The sequence below is a fragment of the Cupressus sempervirens genome, chromosome 3, assembly GCF_028749045.1.
Source record: "Cupressus sempervirens isolate cs-2001-9-10 chromosome 3, ASM2874904v1, whole genome shotgun sequence".
Taxonomy (NCBI): domain Eukaryota; kingdom Viridiplantae; phylum Streptophyta; class Pinopsida; order Cupressales; family Cupressaceae; genus Cupressus; species Cupressus sempervirens.
The window spans coordinates 562,360,935-562,385,138 of record NC_143120.1 but is presented as its reverse complement, the minus strand read 5'-3'; the positions used below and the strand labels follow the sequence as shown (position 1 = coordinate 562,385,138).

The following is a 24,204-nucleotide window of genomic DNA, read 5'->3' as shown; positions in this document are numbered from 1 at the left end:
AATGGAAAATGAGTCATGATGCACACACAACAAATTGGAAGATTTGCATGCTATGCCATGAAGGTCGGCCCATATGTGGGTTCTTGAAAAAAGGAAATCTTTATCTTTGGGAAGCTTTTCAAAATATCCATTTGTAAGTGAAAACAACGAATGCATCATTTCCTCCCCTGTTCTTAGGTAACATTGGTTGTGGTTTTTCCATAACACACTTCACATAATCATGCTAACTTTGGGAGCTCAAGGGAGTGCATAGTCAAGTGACATTCTCCATGCCTAGCTAGGCCACACTCCTTTCACAACCCATTTGGCTTTTAAAACTTTACTTTCGTATTTTCCATGTGTTGCACCTAGACGCTTTTGTGAGGGGCCAATGGTCCACGTCATCTAGAAAATTTTCTTCTCTGCAATGCTTTCCTTTTAGCAAAGCTTAATCTTCATTGAACATTCAGCTTATGCAAATGATTGAAGCATGAAATTGGATCATGCTAACATCCATAGAAGCCATGCCCATCTTTCTCATGTTAAAGTCATTATACTAACCTTTTGTTTCCCCAAATCTTCTTTGTGGCAATGTTTTGATGCTAACAATTGTTTTATTGTGCAGAGAAATATGCCGAAGTTGCTCTTTTTTAAGCCTGACATGAATAATGATGTCATTTCATTGGTTAAAATGTTTTATTTGCAAGGAGTAGGGGTTGTAAAGGGTGTAGATATGCGTAGTTTGTAGTGGCCTACTATGAAGTAAAGATCAAAGCATCTAATTTCTCATCTTGGTGCCTATCGTGATCTTATGCAGCATCTTACAGGGATTGGCGGAGTGGCTTGCTAGTTTATGAACTAGAAATGTTGGGTCCCCCCCCACAAACAAGCACCCTTGTGGAGTTGTCAAAGCTGTAGATATAATCTAGTGCAATAAGCAAAGCCAAATGACTATTTCTTTTAGGTCTTCAATTGATTATTCCTAAGCCATATTGCTTCATTCTTTCGAGGGCTTTGTGCCTTAGGCTTATGGCATCCTTCATTCTTCATCTCTTAAAATCGAAGGTATATATGGAGGCCACCACATGTTGCATTAGCATGGTTTCTCATGGGTTGGTGGTTGGTTTTCTCAATTGTAGTGGGTGGGTGTTACATGTAGCAGTATCCAATGATAGCTTAGTAGGGACAGCAAATCCAAGACAGTTTCAAGCTTGTGCTTAGGCACTCTCGGTGGTGAGAGTGGGCAATGCAGTCATCAACAGCCTCGCGCACACATGGAGAAGGAATAATGAAGCAGATATCATAAGCCATCAAGTGGTTACAACAGCCTTCATGATGGCACTCACAAGCGATCAAATGTGGGGGAATCTTTTCGATTGGGCCACTTCAGTTTTGGGTTGAGCTTTGTATAAAGGCAGAGCTACACTCTTTTCTTAGGGGGGTTGGGAATATTTCATTAGTCAGACTGGTTGGTAACACTTCCCTCGAAAACACTCAGATAACTATCAGCAAGAGCAACTCCATTTGGGAGATCTTTGCATTGTACTTAATTCTTTAGAGGAAGTAACGTAGTAGATTATGCTCTTCTACCTTTTTTGTGTATTATTTATCTTCTATAATATCTCAAGTCATTCTGCTCTGTATCATTTGACAAATGTGGTGATTCATTGCTTAATTTTTCTCAGCTCTTAAAATCCAGAAGATTGTTTCACACACTGCAATTAGGTCCCTCGTCTATGAAACTACCAGATTGCCCTCATTAAGCACAAGCTTTAGAGGTAAAAAATTTACAAGTTGTTCAAGATATATTGCCATTGTGGCTGAAAAATGAGAGAAATGATTTAGTAGAATTGTGGACAGAGCACTTGAGTTTGGTGAAATTGTGTGTGGGCCCCCAAAAACCAAATAATTGCTAGTATTCAAGCTGGACAAAATTTTGTACTTCCTTTAAGTGTGGGAATTCAATTTGTAACCATCTACTAGGTAGACTATATGATTTAAGGAAAGTGGGTTAATGCAATCCATATCTCTTTTGATGACGGGGATGCCTTTATATTGATTTTGAAGCCTTATGTATCTATCTGGTAGTTCAATTGGTTTGTGATTAAGGCATGGGAAATAGAGAGGAGGTGTGCAGGTACTTCTGCTGAATGTGTGAGACAAGTGGATTTACGCAATTCGTTTCTCTTTTGATGTTGGGCATGCCTTTCTAGTGATTTTGAAGCCTTTTGTGTATCTATGTGCTAGTCAAATTGGTTTGTGATAAAGGCATGAGAAATAGAGGGGAGGTGTGGTATCTCTGCTAAATGTGTGAGAGTGGACAAGGATGTGTTTGCTCCTGTTAAGGTGTGGAACTAAATAAAGATTGACTGATGTATTGAAGCAACTACCAGGTGAGTAAGGATCCTGCCTGGAGCATTGGTGTGGAAGAGGACAATTTTTCAGTTCAAATAAGTCTTCTATAAATAGGATATTGTATCTGAATGCCACTAAAAAAATGTGTCAGTGTAATGGACATCTGTGAAAAAGGATTGAAATGACTTTGTGAGCTTCTGCAATAACTTGTATTGCAGCATAGAAGGAAAACACGTGGCTGTTTAAGTTTGTTGAATGCTCCCAGCTGTTTCAAAAATTCTATTTCCATTTGAATTTGTTGGTTGTGTAATATATTGTTTGGCTATTTATTTCTGATTGAAATCACTTCAGGCTGTGGTATAAGGTGAATGATGTGGTAATCCCTGTATCGTGTTATTTAATGAAAGATATCTTCTTGTAGAATGTAATTTCTGTCATGAAGTTGAGAGATATGCATTAATGTATCAATTGCATATGTGGAAGTATATGTCCATCTTAACTTTATGCCATCAAGATACTTCACAAAAAAATTAACTACTATCAGTACATGTAGCACAACACAAACTTTAATTGTTTGGCATATTGCCTGTTAGCTGAACTTGAGACAGAGTGCCATAACATTTTGGCAAATAAACATGGGTAGTTCACTATAGGCACTTTATTAACTAATTAAATTCTAAACTAACATAACATTATAACTTAGCAGATAATTTAGAATCATCACATTCAAAATTGTGGAAACACAATAGTGAAACTAAAGGTCTTCAGATGCTACTGAGGACGAGGAGACCTGATTGAGCCCAAAATGACACTTTCTTTAAATAAACATGAGTTCCAAAAAATGTGGAGCTCAAACTGGGTGCTCAAAAACACATCTGAAAATGTCACCACAATATACACTGAAGCTTGAGCTCAAAACTAACCATAAAAATGTTAAAGAAACACTTGGAGAAGCTCCTAGAACCCAATATTTTCCTTAGCCAAACACATTACCCTATGGGAACCCCAAGGATAGGCTTAGGGTTCCCAACTATCTAGGCCTAATAGAGGGCACATTAAAAGTTTGTTCATCTTCAAGATTGCAGAAATTGGTATTTGCAAGCAAATTATTGATATCACTAGGTTCCAGAATTTCCAAAGCATTGTTGCTACTAATCATCATCAATCTATGCTAGATCTAGATTACTGTATTAGGGGATGATTGTTGTCATCATTTATTGCAATCTTTGTGTTGCCAGTTGGCTATCACGTAATGCTGTTTCCACTCACTTATCTGCACATTCATTCCTTGTCATTTCTGCACACGTATGATTGACCCTTACTGCATTGGTTTGAAGGGTGTACATCATTTGTATGAAGTTCAAGGTGCTGTACTACTATCATTTTGCCATATTTCAGTCAAACAATCAAAAAAATCCAGATCTACTATGTGTCATCTTGTGAGTGGACATTTTTTGATTTGAAATTTGAAATTTATTTTGCTAGTTTAGAATATCGGTGTTGTAAAAGTGCAATTTGTAAAATCAAGATTCAAAGGGTTTCAATTGGTGTTTAGATGTGGATAGTTGCACTTGCCATATTTATTCCAAACTTTCTTAATTCAAATCATGGTATATTTTGGTGACCTAGGGCTTGAATAAGTCATAGATCAGCTATTTCGCTTGATGTAGTGGTCATCTACATTTCAGAACTAATATTATTGGTGCATCTGAAGTGTAAAATTGTAAATCAGTACTGTGATGATTGAAATCACTGTTTAGAGTTAGAAACTTAGATTACAAGGGTTTGCAAGATTACAATTTTGCTAATTAACTAGGTTTTGGCACTTGTAGTTTGTGTTTGATGATTGTTTCAGCTTGCATATTTTTGAAAATCTTCTAGTTCTTAAGCTTATCAGATTGGGACATTACACTGTTTCATAAGGCATGATTAATGGGGATGAGATGAGCCAGAGTAGTAAATAGTGTGTGAATAAGATTCCAAGGTGACACCCCAAAGGACTAGACATAACATCTCATACAAGGAATTGATGGTGGGAAAAGAGAGGGAGTAGAACCCAAACAGAATAAAGGAAAGATGAGCAATCTGGTCTATGGTTGAAGCACTGTCAAAGAAGATTGGTGTGTTTAGTGATGGAAGAATGGAAGGATAGGGTACGTGTCATCAAAACGATACATTAACAAGATTGTACATGGATTTAATGACACTATTTTGTGAAAACATTATTCTTAGGTATAAATATAAAATACTGATCTGTAGAGCAAATATTAAATTAATAAGCATCATTTTCCATGTGGATTCCCAGCACCAAACATTGAGTCTATAATATGCAGCATCTTTGTGAAGTTGAAAACTAATAAAATCATTCAAATACAAAATGTCTTCCAAACCCTTTAAACAGAAGAAAACTTTTTCTAGAAAAATATTAATAAAAGTTTTCTATAGAATAGCTTCAATCTTAAGTGCATTGTGTGAGTGGTCATGCATACAGTGACATCATCCATGATGTTTCTGATATTTATTGCATTTCATTTATTGATTCTTACCATTAATATCTTGTTTCAATTTTTTTTGCAAAAGAATCTTTTAAGATAAGATTTCGTTGTATTGAGATTGACGACAGTTTCTATTGGATTAGATTAATTGAAGAACATTACCTAAATAATATCAAAGTTGATGATTACAGTGTGACTAAATAATTTATTTAAATATATTTCTTGGACTCTTCTTCCTGGCATCGAAAGCATAGAATGCATCTACTCGTAATATCATTTTGCTGAAAGATGCTTTTTTCGGTCAGATTGATTTAGATATTTGTTTGTACAGGTGGTTCAATAAAAGGACGCGGTTGGATTTATGGTACTAGCTTTGTAGATGGAGTAGTTCCAATTATCAGCCCCAAGGCTCACAAATTGGCTCAATATGTGTTGAAAATTTGTGATAAAAATACAATTTACAGTGCTCTAGAGTCTCTACAACCTTCACATGAAACATGGGATGATCTAATCAATGCTGTTGTCCAACTTCGCCTTCAAAATAAGTGGAGTCCAATAATTATGGTAATAAATCTGATGTTTTTCTTTTGTATGACCAGCTTCTAATTAAAAAAATACTTTCACATGTGTTATCACAGTCTGTCATTGACCATGATGCTAAAGAATTACAAAGTCATTGAATTTTCTTTCCATTTTTTCCATATAGTAATTGTAAATTGGTGAGAAGGTAAGTTTTCATTGCAAAATTCTTTACTTGGTTCTTGAATGCTCCATACATCAGTTTTCATGTGCTTTTGTGGTGTCTATGTCAAAAATTGTTAATGATTTAGTTCATCCAGGATTAAATCTATCTTGAAAATAAATATATTTAACATAATATTATTGTTTTGAGATATGTATATATTAGATTATTATATATATATATATATATATATTTTATATATGTATATATATATATTATTATTATTATTTTTTTCTTTCCATTTTTTCCATATAGTAATTGTAAATTGGTGAGAAGGTAAGTTTTCATTGCAAAATTCTTTACTTGGTTATTAAATGCTCCATACATCAGTTTTCATGTGCTTTTGTGGTATGTCAGCCGACAAGATGGTCTCGGTGGTGTTTCTGTAGCCGACAGAATGATTGTTGTCGGTGTTTTGTATTTTGTAGTTGACGGGTAAATAGTTTGTAGCGGACATAATGTTTGTGGCCGACGGACTCCTCCGGGAAGGTTCGGCGTATAGTATTTATATCCTGTCTGGGATCATCTTCGATCTTCTATCATTGATTGTATCAAGCATAATGTATGTTTGGCATATGCGAATATAATTCTGCTACTCTGTTCCATTGTTTGTATGCGTTCATTTATTTTACCTGTATGGTAAACATTTGGCGCCGTTGCCTTATGAACTTGGAAGGTGGGAGGAATGAAGATTAATGCCAAATCAGCTTAACAAGGATCGGAATAAGGTCAAGGGAAAAGATGGAATCCGTACTGTGCAAGAGAATTAAATCTGGCACAGCAAGCCGAACGTCGACGGAGATTTCAGAAGATTGCCGACGGAAATCGGAGCGCCGAAGAATTGTTGGAGGAGACTCGGCAGTGGGTGGAATTGGTGGAAGAAGCATGGGAGGAGTTTTTGAATTTGTGTTTGCTGAGGGAAGAGAATCTAGACGGAAGAGCATCGAATTGCACGGCTCGGAGTGCCGACAGAGCAAGAGTGTGGAGTGAACTCTTCGTCCGGGATATACTTCTGCAGGGGACAACTTCAGAACACCCTTCTTCACCAAGGTTCGCAGTTGTTGAGTCTGCCAGTGTGAGTGCAGACCACCGGTGAGGGAGTGCAGATCGCCGGTGTGGGAGACCAGTCCGCCGGTGTGGGAGTGTAGACCGCCGATGTGGGAGACTAATCCGCCGGTGTGGGAGTACAGACTGTCGATGTGGGAGTGCAGACCGCCGGTGTGGGAGTGAAGAGCGTTAGTGTTGCAGGACCGAGCAACGCCTGTTTACAGAAACCAATTGTGATGGCGGGACCAAAAGAGAAACTGCCGAAGTTCAATGGTGATGGTATGGCCGATCCCGTTCGACATTGCAAGACATGTGAAACGATCTAGAAGACAAATGGGATAATTGATGAAGACGACTGGATGAGGCAATTTTCGGCCACCCTACGAGGTGTAGCAATTGATTGGTTCACTGATACAGATCCACAAAAGCTAAACAGTTGGGATAACATTAAAAAGGAGTTTCTGGCAAAATTTTAACTATTGCGGGATGATAATGAAATTGTAGCAGAGATCTTCAATACTAAGTAGGGGAAGAACGAAACTGTCCGCGTTTACGCCAGAAAATTAAAAGACTTGATAAACAAAATAGAAAGTAAGCCGGCGGACGGACTTCAGAAAAGATGGTTCGTGGAAGGCCTACGCTCGAAGTTGAGGAGGAAAATGAAAATTGTGCCACCGTCGTCATACACGGAAGCTTATAACAGAGCATTAGACCTTGAAAGTGAGTAGAAAACAAAGAAGAAGAAGAACACTAGCTCATCTAATTCAGATGACGACGAGCCTGCCGGAGGTGATAGCAGTGACGAGGAAGGCAACAGTAAGAAGGTTCATGCCCTCCAGAAGGACATGATCCACATGATGGAGTTTAAAAACATGCAGAAGGAGCCAAAAGGTAGTGAACAATGGTGCACGAAGTGTAAGACCGACGGTCATACTAAAGGATCGTGTCCAAAGAACCAATTTTGTGACATTTATCAGATCATGGGCCATTCGACAAAAGAGTGCCCCTTTAACATGAAGACAAGAGGATCTCCACAGGTGCTTCTTACACAGGAGGCTTCCTCGTCGGGCAGTAGCGGAAATACGAATAGCGCAGGTGCCACATCCGGAGGGTACAGGAATAATAACAGAGGGCAAAATAACAACAATGCGAACAATAACAATAATAATGGGAGCCAAAGTCGAACCCAGTATGATGCAAACGGACGGCCGATTGTTCAATGCTGAGCATGTAATTTGTGGGGTCATTTTGCGCGGGATTGTACAATGGCAAACACACCGAAATTATTATGCAGATGGTGTGGACCTGGCGATCACGAAGATTCCAAGTGTCCAAAGTCTGGAGTAAACTTGATCACTGTCGGCATGGATGTGGAGGAGGTTCTGGCAATTACACGGAGGCAAGTGGAGGAAAAAAGAAAATTGGGAGAAGCGCAGGCGAAAATTGCAAAGGCATCGTCGGCGGGGACATCTCAGTTGAAGGACATCACCGGCACCTTGGCAAGGAACTTCGTAGAACAAAACATTGTACGACAGATCTTACAAACGGAGATACCAGTCAAGATAAGTGACCTTCTCACAATGCCCCAGTTACGGACGGCCATTCTGAATCATACACCATTTTCGAAAGCAATGGAGGACACAGGAAGGGACAGTAGGGAAGTGATGACAACAGACCCAATGTTGCTAGCACTCACATCCGACGGTCGTCGAGATGGGAATTTTGGAAAATGTTTTGACAGACACAATTGTCGACGGAGGGTCCGGTGTGAATGTGTTGCCGGAGGATACTTGGAAGAAGTTGGGAAAGCGGATGCTGTGGCCACCTACATTCCAGTTGCTCATGGCGGACCAGCACGGGATCAAACCGTTAGGAACCTTGAGGGCGCAATCGGTAACCATTGGTACGCAACCATTTTTATTGGATTTTGTGGTCATTCCATTGAAAAGAAAAGGGTATGATGCTATTCTCGGACGGACTTGGTTGGTGAAGCAAAAGTAGAACATGGTTGGAAACGAAATACCCTATCAATGGAGTGCGGAGGCAAAAGATTCATAATTGACTTGCACACACAAATGGTAGGTGAGGAGGCAACATCGTCAAACTTAAAAGGTGAAGGCGACATTGACGACGAAAGAAATGACGATAAAAGAAAGAGGAGAATGGAACCGAACGACGAAGGAGTATTGACACTAGAAGGAGGATCGAATGATGATGACCTAGACTCGGTGAATGGCCTTCACCACTGGCAGATAGAAGACTACGAATTTTTTCCGAGTTGCAATATGTTAAAGGTCAACGAAGGTGACAAAACAATGGAGAATGAATATAGTGAAGCCGAAGGAGGAAAGGCGGAAGCTGAGGGGAAGAACATCCAGTCCAAACCCAGAAAAAAGAAAGATCCCACCATCCGGTACATGGTGAACGGACCGCATAGAAAGAAGAGAATGTATTGCATCGCAAAATTAGTTGAAGGGTGCCAAGGAAATAATCCAGATGCGCAACGACCACAGGCACAGTGGGCGACGCAGGTGACACAAAACAAATGTAAGGCATGGCATGACAAACATCTCAAACTCAATAGGTTTCAATCGGGGCAGTTGGTACTCAAGTATGATGGGCGAAATGAAATCAAGCCGAGGAAGTTCAAAGTCAGATGGGTCAGACCATACCAGATCCGAGAAGTCGGCAACAATGGAGCAATTAAATTGTCAACCTTGGACGGGGAAGAGATCCCTCAAGCAGTCAACGGGTCTAAATTGAAAACATACTGCGCCCGAAAGATTTCATCACCGTCATTGTCGCCGTCGAAGAAGTGGTTGCAAAATGATCCGACGCTGTCGCTGTCATTGAAGAAGTCGTCGCCGAATGATTTGAGGGCTCCTTCGTCGTCATTGTTGCAGAATGGCGACGCGTGGAGGCAAAATTGAGGTGCTATTTTTTTAATTTTATTTTTGTCACAAAAAAAAAATTGAAGATAAAAATTTAAAAAAAGTGAAAAAAAAAGAAAAAAAGAAAAATTATCCCGTAGAGCCCGCGGGCATTTCCTCGCGGAGTGTCCCGTGGACCCTCCCGCGTGTCTTTTCTGCGGGTTACCTTTACTTTTCCGCGGATCTTTTTCTCTCTACCGCGAGTTACCTTTACTTTTCCGCGGATCTTTTTCTCTCTCCCGCGGACTCTGTCTTCTCCACGTGGTTCTAATTCTCTTCCGCGGGCTTGTTTCATTCCTCACGTGGTGCTTGTCTTCCGCAGAGTCTGCTGCTTGCTTCCCACGGGTTACTTGCCTCTGCGGCTGTCTGTCCTACCCGCGGATGAAGTACTTTCTGCGGCTCTGCCTTTGCATTATCTTCTGATCCTTTCTTTCCGCATCTTTGCAGAGTTTTTTTTGGTTGTTCACCCTGGATTCTTCCTTAAACACTCTGACTTCTCAGGAGGTGCATGCAAAGTTTTTGGTCCAGCATACGCGGTTCACGCCGCTAACTTCATCTCTCTCGATTTTCCCCTGGGGCGTAGCAGACCTATAGGTATGAAGTAAGCGCGCCACTATCTTTCGGCGCAGGTCTGTGGTAGTAACATTGGCATTCATCCAGATTGCCTTTTGGTAAGCTGCGAAGAGGCAATTGCCTTTGGCGTCGACATCCTCGCCATGGAAAAGCAAAAGAAGGTTACAGCCGTAGGCATTCTGAGCAGGATTTTTTCCCGTAAACTCTGCTTAGCTCATGGGAAGAGGAGGGTTGGAGGCGTGCAAATCAACAGCCTCAGACTGCAGAGAAATTTCAACGGAAAGGCTTGTTTGTGTATTGTTTCTCATTGCCAGAGGAGACGTTTCAGCGAAAGATTGTTAGAGTTCTGTTTCTCATTTGCGGAGGAGAGATTATTCGAGTTTGTGTAGAAGATGGGTGTGAAGGGTTTTCTTACCAAAAAAAAAAAAAAAAAAAAACGACGACAGATTCAAGTTGTTCAGAATGAGTAGCAGATGATGCCAAAGGGAAAGGGAAGCATCAGTGGTTGCCAGAAAGAGTAAGTTTTGTGTGAGTTTCGGAGTGCTAATTTGGTCTTGGCGGCGAGACCCCGCCAGGGGCGTTGCACCTAGACCCCCAGTCGTTGCGGATATCAGTCATGGGAGTTTGACCAGTTGAGAAGAGTTGAAGTTGCTGCAGGCATGGACTGTCTGTGTACCAAAGGCACTAGGAGTAGGTGTTGGCGGGGAGGCTGTCTTGGTGGATGTGTAGAGAGCTCGGGAGGAGCTGATCATCCAATTGGAGGCAGTGCAACAACACTTGGCTCAGGGTACCGAGGAGTTGAAAACAGAGTAAGCAGCACAGGTGGCTGTCAAAGTCAGCTTCATTAAGGAGGCAGGGTTGTGTTAGCGGAGGCTACAGGCACGGGACGAAGGTGACAGTGATGTGTGAGAAGCAAATTTATCTTGTTGTAATTAGTCCGTTAATGTATTTTGTTTGTTAATTTGTCTCAGATATTTTGTTAGTCGTCAGGAGACGACTTTTCTTTTTGGGGGGGGATGGTGTCAGCCGACTGGATGGTCCCAACGGTGTTTCTGTAGCCGACGGAATGATTGTCGTCAGTGTTTTGTATTTTGTAGCCGACGGGTAAATAGTTTGTAGTGGACATAATATTTGTGGCTGACGGACTCCTTCGGGAAGGTTCGGTGGATAGTATTTATATCCCGTCTGGGATCATTGTAAATCATCTTCGATCTTCTATCATTGATTGTATCAAGCATAATGTATGTCTGGCATATGCGAATATAATTCTGCTATTTTGTTCCATTGTCTGTATGCGTTCATTTATTTTACCTGTACGGTAAACATGGTATATACGTCAAAAATTGTTAATGATTTAGTTCATCCAGGATTAAATCTATATTGAAAATAAATATATTTAACATAATATTATTGTTTTGAGATATGTATATATTAGATTATATATATATTACTAATAATAATTTATTATGTTAGACTTTCAATATAACAGATTGACCAAGATTGACTGACATGCTAAGCATATATCATAATCTGTGTTTCGTTGATTAGTGACTTGGGGATTCACGTTCCTGATGGGAAGTGACTTCTCCAACAAGTCACTCCCATCAGGGACATGAGTCCCCAATGAATATATATATCCTCTGATGAAAGGCAATACGAACACATAAAATACTTAAGTCTTCTGCCGTTAATCACTGATAATACATATATATGTTTTCAGTCACTCTGTTCAATATCAATTCATCTTGATTGGAGAATAGTTCTGATATAATTCAGTGATACTACTGAACAGAATTTTTTCATATCAATATAATTATATACATTTGAAAGTGTGAGAATCAGAATAGATAAATAATTCTTGACTTCAAGTCTGAAAACTCAACAAAAATAAATTAACATTAGAACTGAGTAACGTTTGGTCTATAATACATATACAAGGAATTGTCAAGGTTGAAAAATTCTGCTAGTACTCGTGCTTCGAAATCCTATCCAAGTCACTTGCGGTTGAAATTGGTTTTCTAAAAATGTATTTTTTAGCATGAAAACTTGTAATGAGCGCCACTGTTCAACCTCTATCAAACTGGCAACTGACTAATTTGGTTTTTGAAGAACTTGTATTTTTTTTTGTATTTTAAGATTTTATGTTTTTTTGGAGAGTTTTTGAAAACAAGAACAATTCATGAAATCAAATCTAAGTACTAGTAGATTCCTGGACAGATTATTTTATTTTATTCATAGGTAACCATAATACTAATAAAAATGCATACATATCAATTATTTACACTGAATGGAATTTGCAGATTGTAGATGAAACTGGAATCTAGATGCAGCCTTGAGAATATGCCAGAATTCCATCCAAATTATAATGCAATGCTATACTCTTCTGAACACCCAATTCTGAGATGAAAATTAACACCAAATGCTGACCGATCAGTGCTAAAGGTCAAATGCCTAGCCTTGGGGTCTCATGTGGGGGCTGGTATAGAAGACAGCTGCCTCAAAATTGCCACACAAACTGTTTCTAGAGCTGCAATCTTTGATTATTAGCTGTTTTTAACCTTTCTCTGCATTTATTATTCAATCTGATGCAACTAATTCCCTATAACTATGAATTTAAAGCACAATGATGGCTCCTGTGTGTAGCCATTATTGGAACACAACTTTAATGAATCTTTTATAATGTCCATTTCATGAAGCATTTGAAATTAATTAAATAATTAAAATTTAAGTGGTCAAAATACAATGACACATAATTTAATTATTTAATAAGTGACTTATTTAGCCAGCCAGAATTATAAAATAAAATTCACTTTAAAAGACAAGAAGCAGAATGTGAAGAGACAAGCTAGAAATTCAAGATTTTCTTGGAGATTGCAAATCTTGTTCAACACCATAGATGCTTGGTATTGAAAGACCGAATGTAAGGGATTTAATGATTACAGTTCTGGATTTCAAAAAAGGTGTAAGCAAATTAATGTGTTTAGGCTATATATATCCATTATTGTTTTTGGACAACTTAAGGTGTTATTAAAATTCATTGGCAGTGATCGCTTCAGTCTCATGTAATGCCTCTCTGTTGTGGACAATTAAAAGATCCTTCAGCTATTCTTTTTTCGAGCAATATTTATCAATGTTATGACTGGTGGAGATGCAAAATAGTCGAGCATATTATTATCAGGTAAATACATAAGTCGAGTAAATAACAGGTGGAAAGAATGATATTAAGCGAAGCTTATTCTGAAAGTCAAAAATATACTTGGGTGATATTCTAAGCATTAAGAACTAGTTGGTGAGAAGTTGTGATGCCTGGATGCTAGATATTAGTCATATTGTATTGAAATATAGCAGCAATGTTTGAACTATTATTTTCTGGGTGGAAAAGTTTCGATGCATGATGCATATAGGGAAGGCAAATAAGAACTGTAAGCTACGGATTTTAAAGAGAGGGATACTCCTGATATAGGAAGTTGACGGTATGTTGAAAATATATATGGTGTACGAGTTAGAGGAAGTAGTCGAGGCTATGTATGCATAGAAGGTGCTGGAAGCTCTGCTACATACTTCAGCAATATTGAAAATTGGGTATAAACTGTGGAAAATATTACATACAACCATAGCCTCAGCTGGACACGCATCAGTAGCACATTCGAGTGATAGTTGCTTGAAGTTCATGCTGTTATTGAGGAATCAGAGTTATGAAGAAATGAAGAATTGTTGCCACCCACATCCCCTGCATGTACTCTTTCAGTTGCAAATTGATTGAATAATTCTGATATCTAAATTAGATATATTATCAGATTAGAGCTTGCATTAAAGTAGAGTGAGCTATAACAAGTCGTCAAGTACTGGGTCTTCCATGACAGGGAAATAGTGGCACGACGAAGTCCACTCATTTGCCACTTCCAGAATGATATCACGGTTGAAAGGTCTATAGTTCTGCTGCAAAAAGAATAGTACCGAGTGCAACCATTCTGACTTCTCATTGCTAGCACAAATAAGAGGTTCATTTGTTTTCTTAGCAAATCATTCTTATTGTATAATAAAAATAACCTTTATAGTTTTCAGACAATTGGTGAGGGTGTTTTTTTGGGATTGTGGGAAGAAAGCAATCCAGCATTGTACATATATAGGTCAGAGGAGAATTTTGTTCAAGGCTGATTCACAGGATACAGTGGTCATTCCAGCAGTGCTAGTCTACTTAAGTGTGCATCAGAATTCCACAATTATGTTTAGGTAGCTACTGAGATTTATTGCGAAGGACGAGGAACAATTTCTTGAAGAAGAACTCCTCACTATAGAAAGGAAACTTGCATGTTTTCCTCAATCAAAGTATGGATTATTTTGCAATTTGGAAGCAGTTGACAATTGTCTATCCATAATAGAACAGCTAGGTTCCAAGAGTAAACAACTGTGATTCCTTTGGTTAAGCCAACATTGTTGAGACATCTTGATAGAATGGTGAGACTTGCAGTCACTCAATGTATTGTTCATGTTATGAGGATAACAACACCATATGATCCTTATAGCAGGAAAGTTATGAAGGAGGTATTCCAATTGATCGTTGAAAGTTTTCAAGGATTATGTAAATCCATATATCATCCTTTGGTAAGACAATTAGTATTTTAGAAATAGTAGCAAAACTTTGTGCTTGTGTGATTATGCTGGATCTTGGCTGTGAAGACTTAATTTTGTTCGACTAATCGCCAACATTCCCCTTCAGGATTTGTGGTGTTCTAGAAGTCTAGTGGTCGTGTTGGTTCCCAAAACTGCAAATTGGAAATCCAAGAGCTTGCCAATTCTCCAACAGGATTCGGCAATCAGTTCTAGCCAACGAATGAGAATCACCTTGATTCCTCTACACTTTAGGATCCCTTACACCCAAGCGGGTAAACCTTCACCTCAAATGCCGACTACTTGGTTCAAGGCTTTTTTATAGCAAATTGAGGCTTTGGAGTTCTTTGTCTGGCAAGGTCTTTGAACTTGATTTATATGGAGTTATGTGATAGTTTGAAATGAATGTTTTGTATAAGGTTTTTTAACAATGGATTTGAGGTTTGTAAGAAGGAAGTTATAGATTTTCTAACTTCAAATATAAATTCAATACTTAAATGATAAAAAGACTAGTGCTTTAGCTTATTCGAGCAATAGAGTCAACTACAATGAAGATTATAACATACAATTTTATAATGTTCTATGCGCATAAACTATAAACAATTTAATAATCAAGACATGATGGATCAAATATATATATATATATATATATATATATATATATATATATATATATATATATATATATATATATATATATATATATGCAATTCTTAACTAGTCCAGATTGTGCTTTAACTCCTAAGGTCGGGGCGACAGACTGGACAAAGATTCGGTAATAGTTTAAATATTTCACAATATCTGCGATGATCGAGTTTAAAATACCATTGATGAGCTCGTCCACTTATTTGACATAAATTGTTTACAAAATAAAAAATGATTACAAAGGACCAATCAACTGCAATTTAATTCTCCATGCCATTTATATAATCAAAAAGTAGCAGGCTTTTATAAATCATTGAAATATAATATTAGAACATATTGCAAAGTCATGTTCTACTCCTTATTCCTCTAGACAAATAAATATTTGAATGTCACTGTTTTTTTTTAATGTCTCTCCTCCCCAAAATAACATAACTCTTTCATTGAAATATAATATTAGAACATATTACAATGTCATATTTTGCTCCTTATTCCTCCAAGAAAATAAATATACGAATGTCAATATTTTTTTTAATGTATCTCCGCTCCAAAATAATATAACTCTTATTTATATGCCACTTAATGAATAATCATAATTCTTTCAAAATAAAATGACATCTTAAATAATCACACCTCCTAAAAATTAATAATTAATTACTCAAATGTTTTAGAGATATAAGGTTGTAGTCGATAATTATTTGTTAGTGTTCTCAAAACACTTATAACAACAAATTTATTAAAACCTTCCAAACTAAAAACTTGAGTACATATACCGACTACTCTTTGAATTATTTTTGTGCTTTAACTTTTCTTGTGCGTGAGAAATATTAATTCACCATTGTTCGAAAGATCCTTTCCCTATTTCATTTGATGACATCTCTTCTATGGTAGGTTCTTATTAGACTTATTTAATCTTCTCTGTGCATCTTCTCATGGGCACCAATAGTTGCATTTGGTCTGAAGAGTTTGGATTTCACCATCAATTCTTCTTATTTCGAACACTCATGTTTTTCATCACTGCTGACCGTCTTGACCATTTATGTGGCTCCTTATGCATCCCTGTTTATAAGCAATCCATCTATATGTGAGGAAGCAAAGGTGTGCGGAATCACTTCCTACACTAATCTTGAGAGGATGATCATGCAAATTCAACTAACTATTGCAAAGATCTCAAGAAATGCATAATAATATAATAAAAATAACAATGGACACATAACACAATGATTACTGTGGGGAAACCCTTCCAGGAGAAAAACCCCACCCTCCAAAACCCACACAATGTATTCTCAAATCAAGAAGATTACAATATACTTGCAATGTAAGTTTTTATAGGAGTGCATCACCACAACTCGAACTTGGACTCAGACTCAGAGAGACTCCTTCTAGCAACCAGTCTTGCAAATAGAACTCGATGATTCAAATACCTCCCCAAGCCCTCCTTTTATAGTGATTTACAACTTGGAAACCATTTGTGGCCTTACAAAACCATGGACAAAACAACCATGTCACATGTTACCCACTTGTCATTTGTAACTCCAAGAATAGCATTTTTGTCCATAATTTTGTCCTCTAGTTTAGACCCCCATAAAAGTTATATAATGAGTTGTTTATATTCTAAAAATAGCCCTTCTATATTGTACTAGGAACAAGACACATTTTTAACAACTCATAAACATGTGGAAAACTACCACAAACAAATTCTAGAATTTCTGAAAAAAGCTTGCAAGGTTGAGGCACAATTCTCAACATTCTCCCATTTGTCAAACACTTTGCAAGAGTCAGGGGATCCAATGTGTCATGGATTTAATTGCTAGGGGCTGAGAGGCCCATAGACTCCAAACACCATCTGAATTTCTCTACGCTCACAGGCTTAGTTAATGCATTGGCAACATTCACCAAAGTCTCCATCTTCTCTATCTTCACCTTGTCCTTGACGATATCTCTCACAAAATGATATTGTACATCAATGTGCTTGGTCATGGTATGAAATGTCGAGTTCTTCGCTAGGAAAATTGCACTTTGACTCTCAGTATAAATTATCACTGCACCCTGTTTGAATTCTATATCTAAACACAATCTCTTTAGCCAGATAGCTTCCTTGCAGGCATGAGTAGCTCCCATATACTCTGCCTCTATAGTGGACAAAGTGACTACAACTTGTCACTTGCTTATCCAACTGATTGCACCACTAAATAATGTAAACACATATGCACTAGTGGATCTTCTTCTATTAACATTGCTAGCCCAATCTAAATCCACATAGCCTTGAATATCCAAGGAATGCTCATTTCCTGTTCCATGGAAACATATAGAGTAGTCTGAGGTACCCCGCAAGTATCTGAAAACTCTTTTTACTGCATTCCAATGTGCTCTTCCTGGATTAGACATGTAAAGGGAAATTGCTCCCGTTGCTTGGGCAATGTGTGGTCTTGTACAGAATATAGCATACATCAAACTTCCACTAACACTTTGATATGGTACTCGACTCATCTCTTCCATCTCCAATGGGGATGTAGGACACTGTGAGCTAGAAAGCTTTGTTCCCATAGTTATAGGAACACTCAATGGTCTGGAATCCTTCATATTGAATCTTCTCAGAATATTACCAACATACTTACTTTGACCTAGCCAAAGCTTTTTGTTTTGTCTATCTCTTATAATATCCATTCCCAGAATGTACCTTGTTGTACTAAGATCTTTCATTTCAAACTTTGTTGAGAGTTGAGATTTCAATTCTACAATCAAACCTTTTCCTTTGCCAATAAACAACATATTAGCAACATATAAGGCAATAACCAGAAAATAATCACTATCAAACTTGTAGTATATACAATGATCAGATTTGGATCGCATAAATCCCAAACTCAATACATATGTATCAAACTTCTGGTACCACATCTTGGGACTTTGTTTTAGACTGTACAAGGATTTCTTCAATTTATAGGCCAAATGACTTTTACCTTTCACTACAAAGTGCTCTGGCTATGTCATATAAATTTCTTCCTCCAAATCTCCATGAAGGAAATTTGTCTTCACATCCATCTGCTCAACCTCTAGATCACAAGTTGCTGCAATAGAAAGTAAAAATCAAATGGATGTCATTTTTGCTATAGGAGAATTTTTTTTACCATAATCAATTCCTACAACTTGGGAGTAACCTTTTGCAACCAATCCTACTTTATAATTCTCAATGCCTCCATCTGAACCCATCTTCCTTTTGAACACCCATTTTCAACCAACAGGCTTCCGTCCTTTTGGCAATGGTACAAGGTCCCATGTGTCATTCCTCTTAAGAGCTGTCATCTCTTCTTCCATGGCTATTTTCAAGGACTCTTAATCATTCATACCAAGAGCCTCTTCTATAGATTTCGGTTTATCAATATTAGCATTCAAAGCAAATATACACCTCCAATCATTAGGAGAATATCCATACCTTTTTGGTGCTTTCCTCTGTCTACTAGACCTTCAAACAAGATCTGGTTCAAGTTTATGTTCAGGTTCATGATCAATTTCTCCCTCTTCCTCTGATGATTCAGAACTCGTAGAGCTCTCTTCAACATTTCATCTTTCTAAGGGCCTTGATTCAACGTTATCAGGTGTAGCATGAAGTTGAATCACATCTTTCCTTTCTTCCATCTGTTCTCGTTGTACTATAACAGAAGAAGGCTTAGTTTCTCTAAAAATAACACTTCTAGGATAAAGTACCTTTTGTGCAATAGGGTCCCAAAGCTTGTATCCTTTCACACCATAATTATATCCGATGAAGATACATTTGATAGCTTTGTTGTCCAATTTAGTCCGCTTCTCGTTTGAGACATGAGCATATGCCTCGCAACCAAAAACTCTTAGATGTCTAAGTGAAGGCTTGTGGCCCGACCATGCTTCCATTGGTGTCTTATCAACAAGAGTTGATGTAGGAGACATGTTTATCAAGTAGTAGGCGGTGGCTACAGCTTCAGCCCAGAACTTTTGTTCTAGTCCAGCTCCACTCAACATACTCCTAGCCTTCTCCATCAAGGTCCTGTTCATTCTTTTTGCAACTCCATTTGGCTGTGGAGAATACGAAGTTGTCTTCTCTCTCTACCACAATCTTTACAAAATGTGTTAAAGTCGTTAGAGCAATATTCACCACCATTATCAGTTCTCTAACACTTTATCTTCTTTCCAGTCTGCAACTCAACCATTGCTTTAAATTCTTTGAAACAATTGAAAACTTCAGCTTTACTCTTAAAGAAATAAACACATGTTCTTCTACTAAAATCATCAATGAAAGAAACATAATAAACTGATCTACCAATAGAAGCAACATTAACTAGAGCAAATACATCCGAATGGATTAGATCCAAAATACATTAGGACTTATGAGAACTTGAGTAAAACTGAACGTGGTTTTGTTTACCATAGATACAATGCTCACAAAAATCAAACTCAAGATTGCAGTCATTCAACCCATCAACAAGGTTTTTATGTTTAAAGGTTCGTAGACCCTTCTCACCTATGTGTCTGAGTCTTTGGTGCCATAACATAGTCTTCTCTGCAACAAACTTTGATTCAGTAGATAGAGCACCCTTGGGTACCCAAAAACCACGACCATTTATTGAAAGAGAAACCCTCTCCTCCAGCAAAGTAGTCCTCTTCACAATCTTATCAGAAGTACTATTGCACTCAACCATGCTGCATCAAGCTGGTACAATGTACCCAATTTGCTTCCTCTTGCTATTACCATAGCACCTCTCACCATTTTCACACCTGCTTCAGAAAATTGTACATGCACATCCGTATCTATTAGTTTGCTAATAGGTAACAAATTCTTCACCAGTCCCGGGATATTCAAGACACCATCAAATCTTCTAATTCTATCATCAGAAAATTTCACACGAATAATTCCATGACCAACAATATCAAGATCTGAGTTATCACCCAAATACACCTTACCACCATCAAAATTTTCATACTTACCAAACCAATTTCTATTAGGAGTCATGTGAAAAGATGCACCCGAGTCTATCAACCATGCATTGTCACTTGCATGAGTGGCTAAGGCTGCAATGAAAACATCTTCATCTTCTTTCTCAGACTCAAAATCAGAATCTTCCTTCTTCTTTTTCTTCTTCTCCTCTTTGCAGTCCTTTCGGAAGTGTCTAGGTTTGCCACAATTCCAGTAGATCGCCTTGGATTTACTAAGAGATTTTGATCTCCCCTTATTCTTGGACTTAGAACGGCCATGTTGCTTTTCATTCTTGCCTCTTTCTTTTGGTCTTCCTCGAACACTCAAAGCCTCTTTGGCATTCTGAGAGACCTTCCTTCTCATCTCCTTAGAAAGTAGAGAACCAACAACGTCCTCCATCTTCAAGACAACTAAAGTGCTCCCTTTGGCCATGAGAAGGCTGTCCCATGAGTCTAGCAACAAACATAGCAAGATTTGGCACCTTTTGTCTTCATCCATCGACACCCGAACTAAGGTCAACTAAGTCACCAACATATTAAAAATTTCAAGATGCTTAGAAATCTATCTACCTTCCATTCTCAAGGAATACAACTTTTTCCTTAAGAAAATATTGTTCACAAGTGATATCACTTGACAGATCTCACTTAGCTTCTTCACGGTAGATTTTTCATGGACATTAATCAGAATTGAGTCTGCAAGACACAATCTGATGAGGCCTTTAGCTTTTATGTTTGTCACATCATACTGTGCAGCTAAAGTCGGATCTACGGGCCTCAGTTGATTCTCATCAATTGCATCCCATAGATCTCGATCAATCAACAGATCTTCCATCTTCAGCTTCCACATCTTGAAGTTTGTGCCAGAAAACTTCTCTATATCAATCCTCCCTGATATGCTTGCTATCTTTGCAATCTTGCAACATAGAAATGAAAACCTCTACACAAGCTCCCATTGAAACCTTGATTAGTTCGAAAAACCTTGTACCCAACAAATAGAATCAAAACTGGCGAGGCTTTGATACCACTTATAAGGAAGCAAAGGTGTGTGGAATTGCTTCCTACACTAATCTTGAGGGGACTGTTATGCAAATTCAACTGACTATTGCAAAGATCTCAAGAAATGCATAAAAATATAATAAAAATAACAATGAACACATAACACAATGATTACCATGGGAAAATCCTTCCAGGAGAAAAACCCCACCCTCCAAAACCCGCACAATGTATTCTCAAATTAAGAAGATTAGAATACACTTGCAATGCAAGTTCTTATAGGAGCGTATCACCACAACTCGAACTCGGACTCAGAATCAGAGAGACTCCTTCTAGCACCCAATCTTGCAAATAGAACTCGATGATTCAAACACCTCCCCAAGCCCTCTTTTTATAGCGATTTACAACTTGGAAACCATTTGTGGTTTTACAAAACCATGGGCAAAACAACCATGCCACGTGTTACCCACTTGTCATTTGTAACTCCAAGAATAGCATTTTCGTCCATAATTTTGTCCTTTAGTTTAGATCCCCATAAAAGTCATATAATGAGTTGTTTATACTCTAAAAATAGCCCTCCTATCAAGTACTAGGGACAAAACACATTTTTAACAACTCATACACCTTTTTCCAACTCATAAACATGTGGAAAACTACCACAAACAAATTCTAGAATTTTCCAAAAAAAGCTTGCAAGGTTGAGGCACAATTCTTAACACTATATTCAATATAATGGAGTCTCTGTTCGATATGGAGATTAAACTTAGAAACCATCACTGGTTATAAATTATTCCAAAATAACGTTGTACCATCTGCTTTGTGCATATTTGGTAGTGTTGGCAAGTCTGATGTGGGCACATGGTGTGACTTTTAGTGATTTACCCATCCATTTCAATACACGATTCCTTATTGTGAAACAACATTATCGTTGCTTCAGCATATGTTATCTTTGTATGCTGTTACTGTTTCTTATTATTTCATTTTCTGATGAAAGTTCAATACTCAAATATCTCTTGAATTTAGACTTCCATTGCTGACGAAATGTTGCCTATGGCTTCGAACTAGGATTTTTCCTTCCAACTTTGTTATCTTTCACAGCTTTTGCCTATGGATTTATGCATTTCCATCCAATCACATGTCAATATTCATCCTTGTATTCTGATGATGTCTCAGATGTATTCTGAAGTCTGTGTATGTTCTTGGCTGAATGTCTTTGATTTTAGAAGAAAATCATGCTAAATCCATTTGGAGGGGTACTGTATATATTTAAGAAGTTTTATTGCAGAGATGTACCATATAAAAAACTATCATTTAGATGTTGTGATCCAGTGTTCTATAGCTGAAAGTACTTACACTTGGTCTGAGATCAAAACCCGACAATCTTCAGATATTATGTTGCTGGCTGGGTGCCGTACTTGTACTTACTAAATCCATGCGTAGCCAATAAACATAGAGGCAACAGATCTGGGATGTTTGGAGTTATATCCTTGGGTTTGGTTTCATTATTCACATCATAAAGAAACCCTATCAATCATTTTGTAGCTACAACAAGATGACTATGGCTGGAAATCATCTGGAATGAATAGTGCAAATCTGAGATATATTTTGGTAGCAACTAAGGAAGATTTTATAAGGTTAGATATTACTGCAAGAGTTTCTTAGTGGGGATCTGTGGGTTGGCACTTGAAGAGTCTGCATTCTAGAGCATGCATTGGTATTGTTGAGCATGTTCTATTGTTTGAATGATTTATTGACTGTTGCAGCTTCATATTAATCTGTTAACTCTATCACCAGTGGCATTTGGTTTGTCTGCCCTTCACTACCGACCGAGTCTAGTAAAGGAGAGCTGCTCTAGAAGATAAGTCTATTCCTTGCACATGCACAATTAGGACTCTATGAGAGCAGCTACCGCACTCATTAAGTACAGTGGCACCTACTGCCCTGCTCCTCTGACCAATTTTCATCAAATCTAAAACATTTGTTGTTAATTCAACTTGAGACATGCTAGCATGGGGAGCATTGAGTCCACTTTGCTGAGATATGCTTCAGAACCCAAGTGAAAATATGTAAAAATGGAGCCTCTAAAATTTGAGCTCCATCAGATTGTATCAAGCATTGATAAGTCAGTCTTTTAGTGTAATGACGACCCTAACTTGTAACAAGTGGTATCAGAGCTTGGTCATAGGTTTGAATCTCCTCGAGTAATGTTGAGTGGAGGATTGTTGGACTAATCGCCAATGTTCCCCTTCGAGATTAGTGTCATGGATTAACTGCATACTATGTTCTATAAGTTTAGTGGTTGTATCAAGCATTGATAGGTCGATCTTTTGGTGTAACGACAACCCTAGCTTGTAACAAGTTCATGATATGTTCCATTAGTTCTTGATTGCTATTAGAGGGGATCAGAAGAAAGATGTTTAATCATTTATACAATCCATTATGACCTTAATCATAGAAGAGAGTGATGATGATTCACAAAATTTCTTATCTACTATTTTGACTGATTTGAAACAAACACATGTTACTTCTTTTGATGCTTGTAGCTTGATTACCAATGTCATCAAACAATGTGAACAAAAACTGAAACCATCCTAATAAGGGATAAAATTGATGGAGGAAGGAAAGAGGATTTGTTTCAGCCTATAGAGTGGGATGAAAAGAAAGATAAATTTGTCATATGGGTTGCGTATTGTAGATCAGCCACTTGGGAATTCAAGGGAGTGTCTTTCCATTATGACACCATGTCCTTTGGTTGATACTAAGGGATGATGAGGCATCTTTTGGATCAAGTATTTGTGTAGCAGCACCTGAGGACAATTATCCTTATGATTATAATACTTTCAGCCAACGTAATGTTGATTGGGTGAAACATAGTAATTCACTTTTTGAG

The 24,204-nt window shown here is 37.9% G+C and overlaps 1 protein-coding gene across 3 annotated transcripts in view; it reads left to right on the top strand.

Annotated features, from left to right (window-relative positions):
• Positions 1-24,204, top strand: part of LOC149567661 (Tetratricopeptide repeat (TPR)-like superfamily protein) — a 177,092-nt gene that overhangs the window by 117,619 nt on the left and 35,269 nt on the right. For all 3 annotated transcript variants that reach the window (XM_089820916.1, XM_089820918.1, XM_089820917.1), the window contains exon 3: positions 5,161-5,393. In XM_089820916.1, coding sequence (XP_089677042.1) covers positions 5,161-5,393 — 233 coding nt within the window. The remainder of the gene's footprint in view (positions 1-5,160; positions 5,394-24,204) is intronic.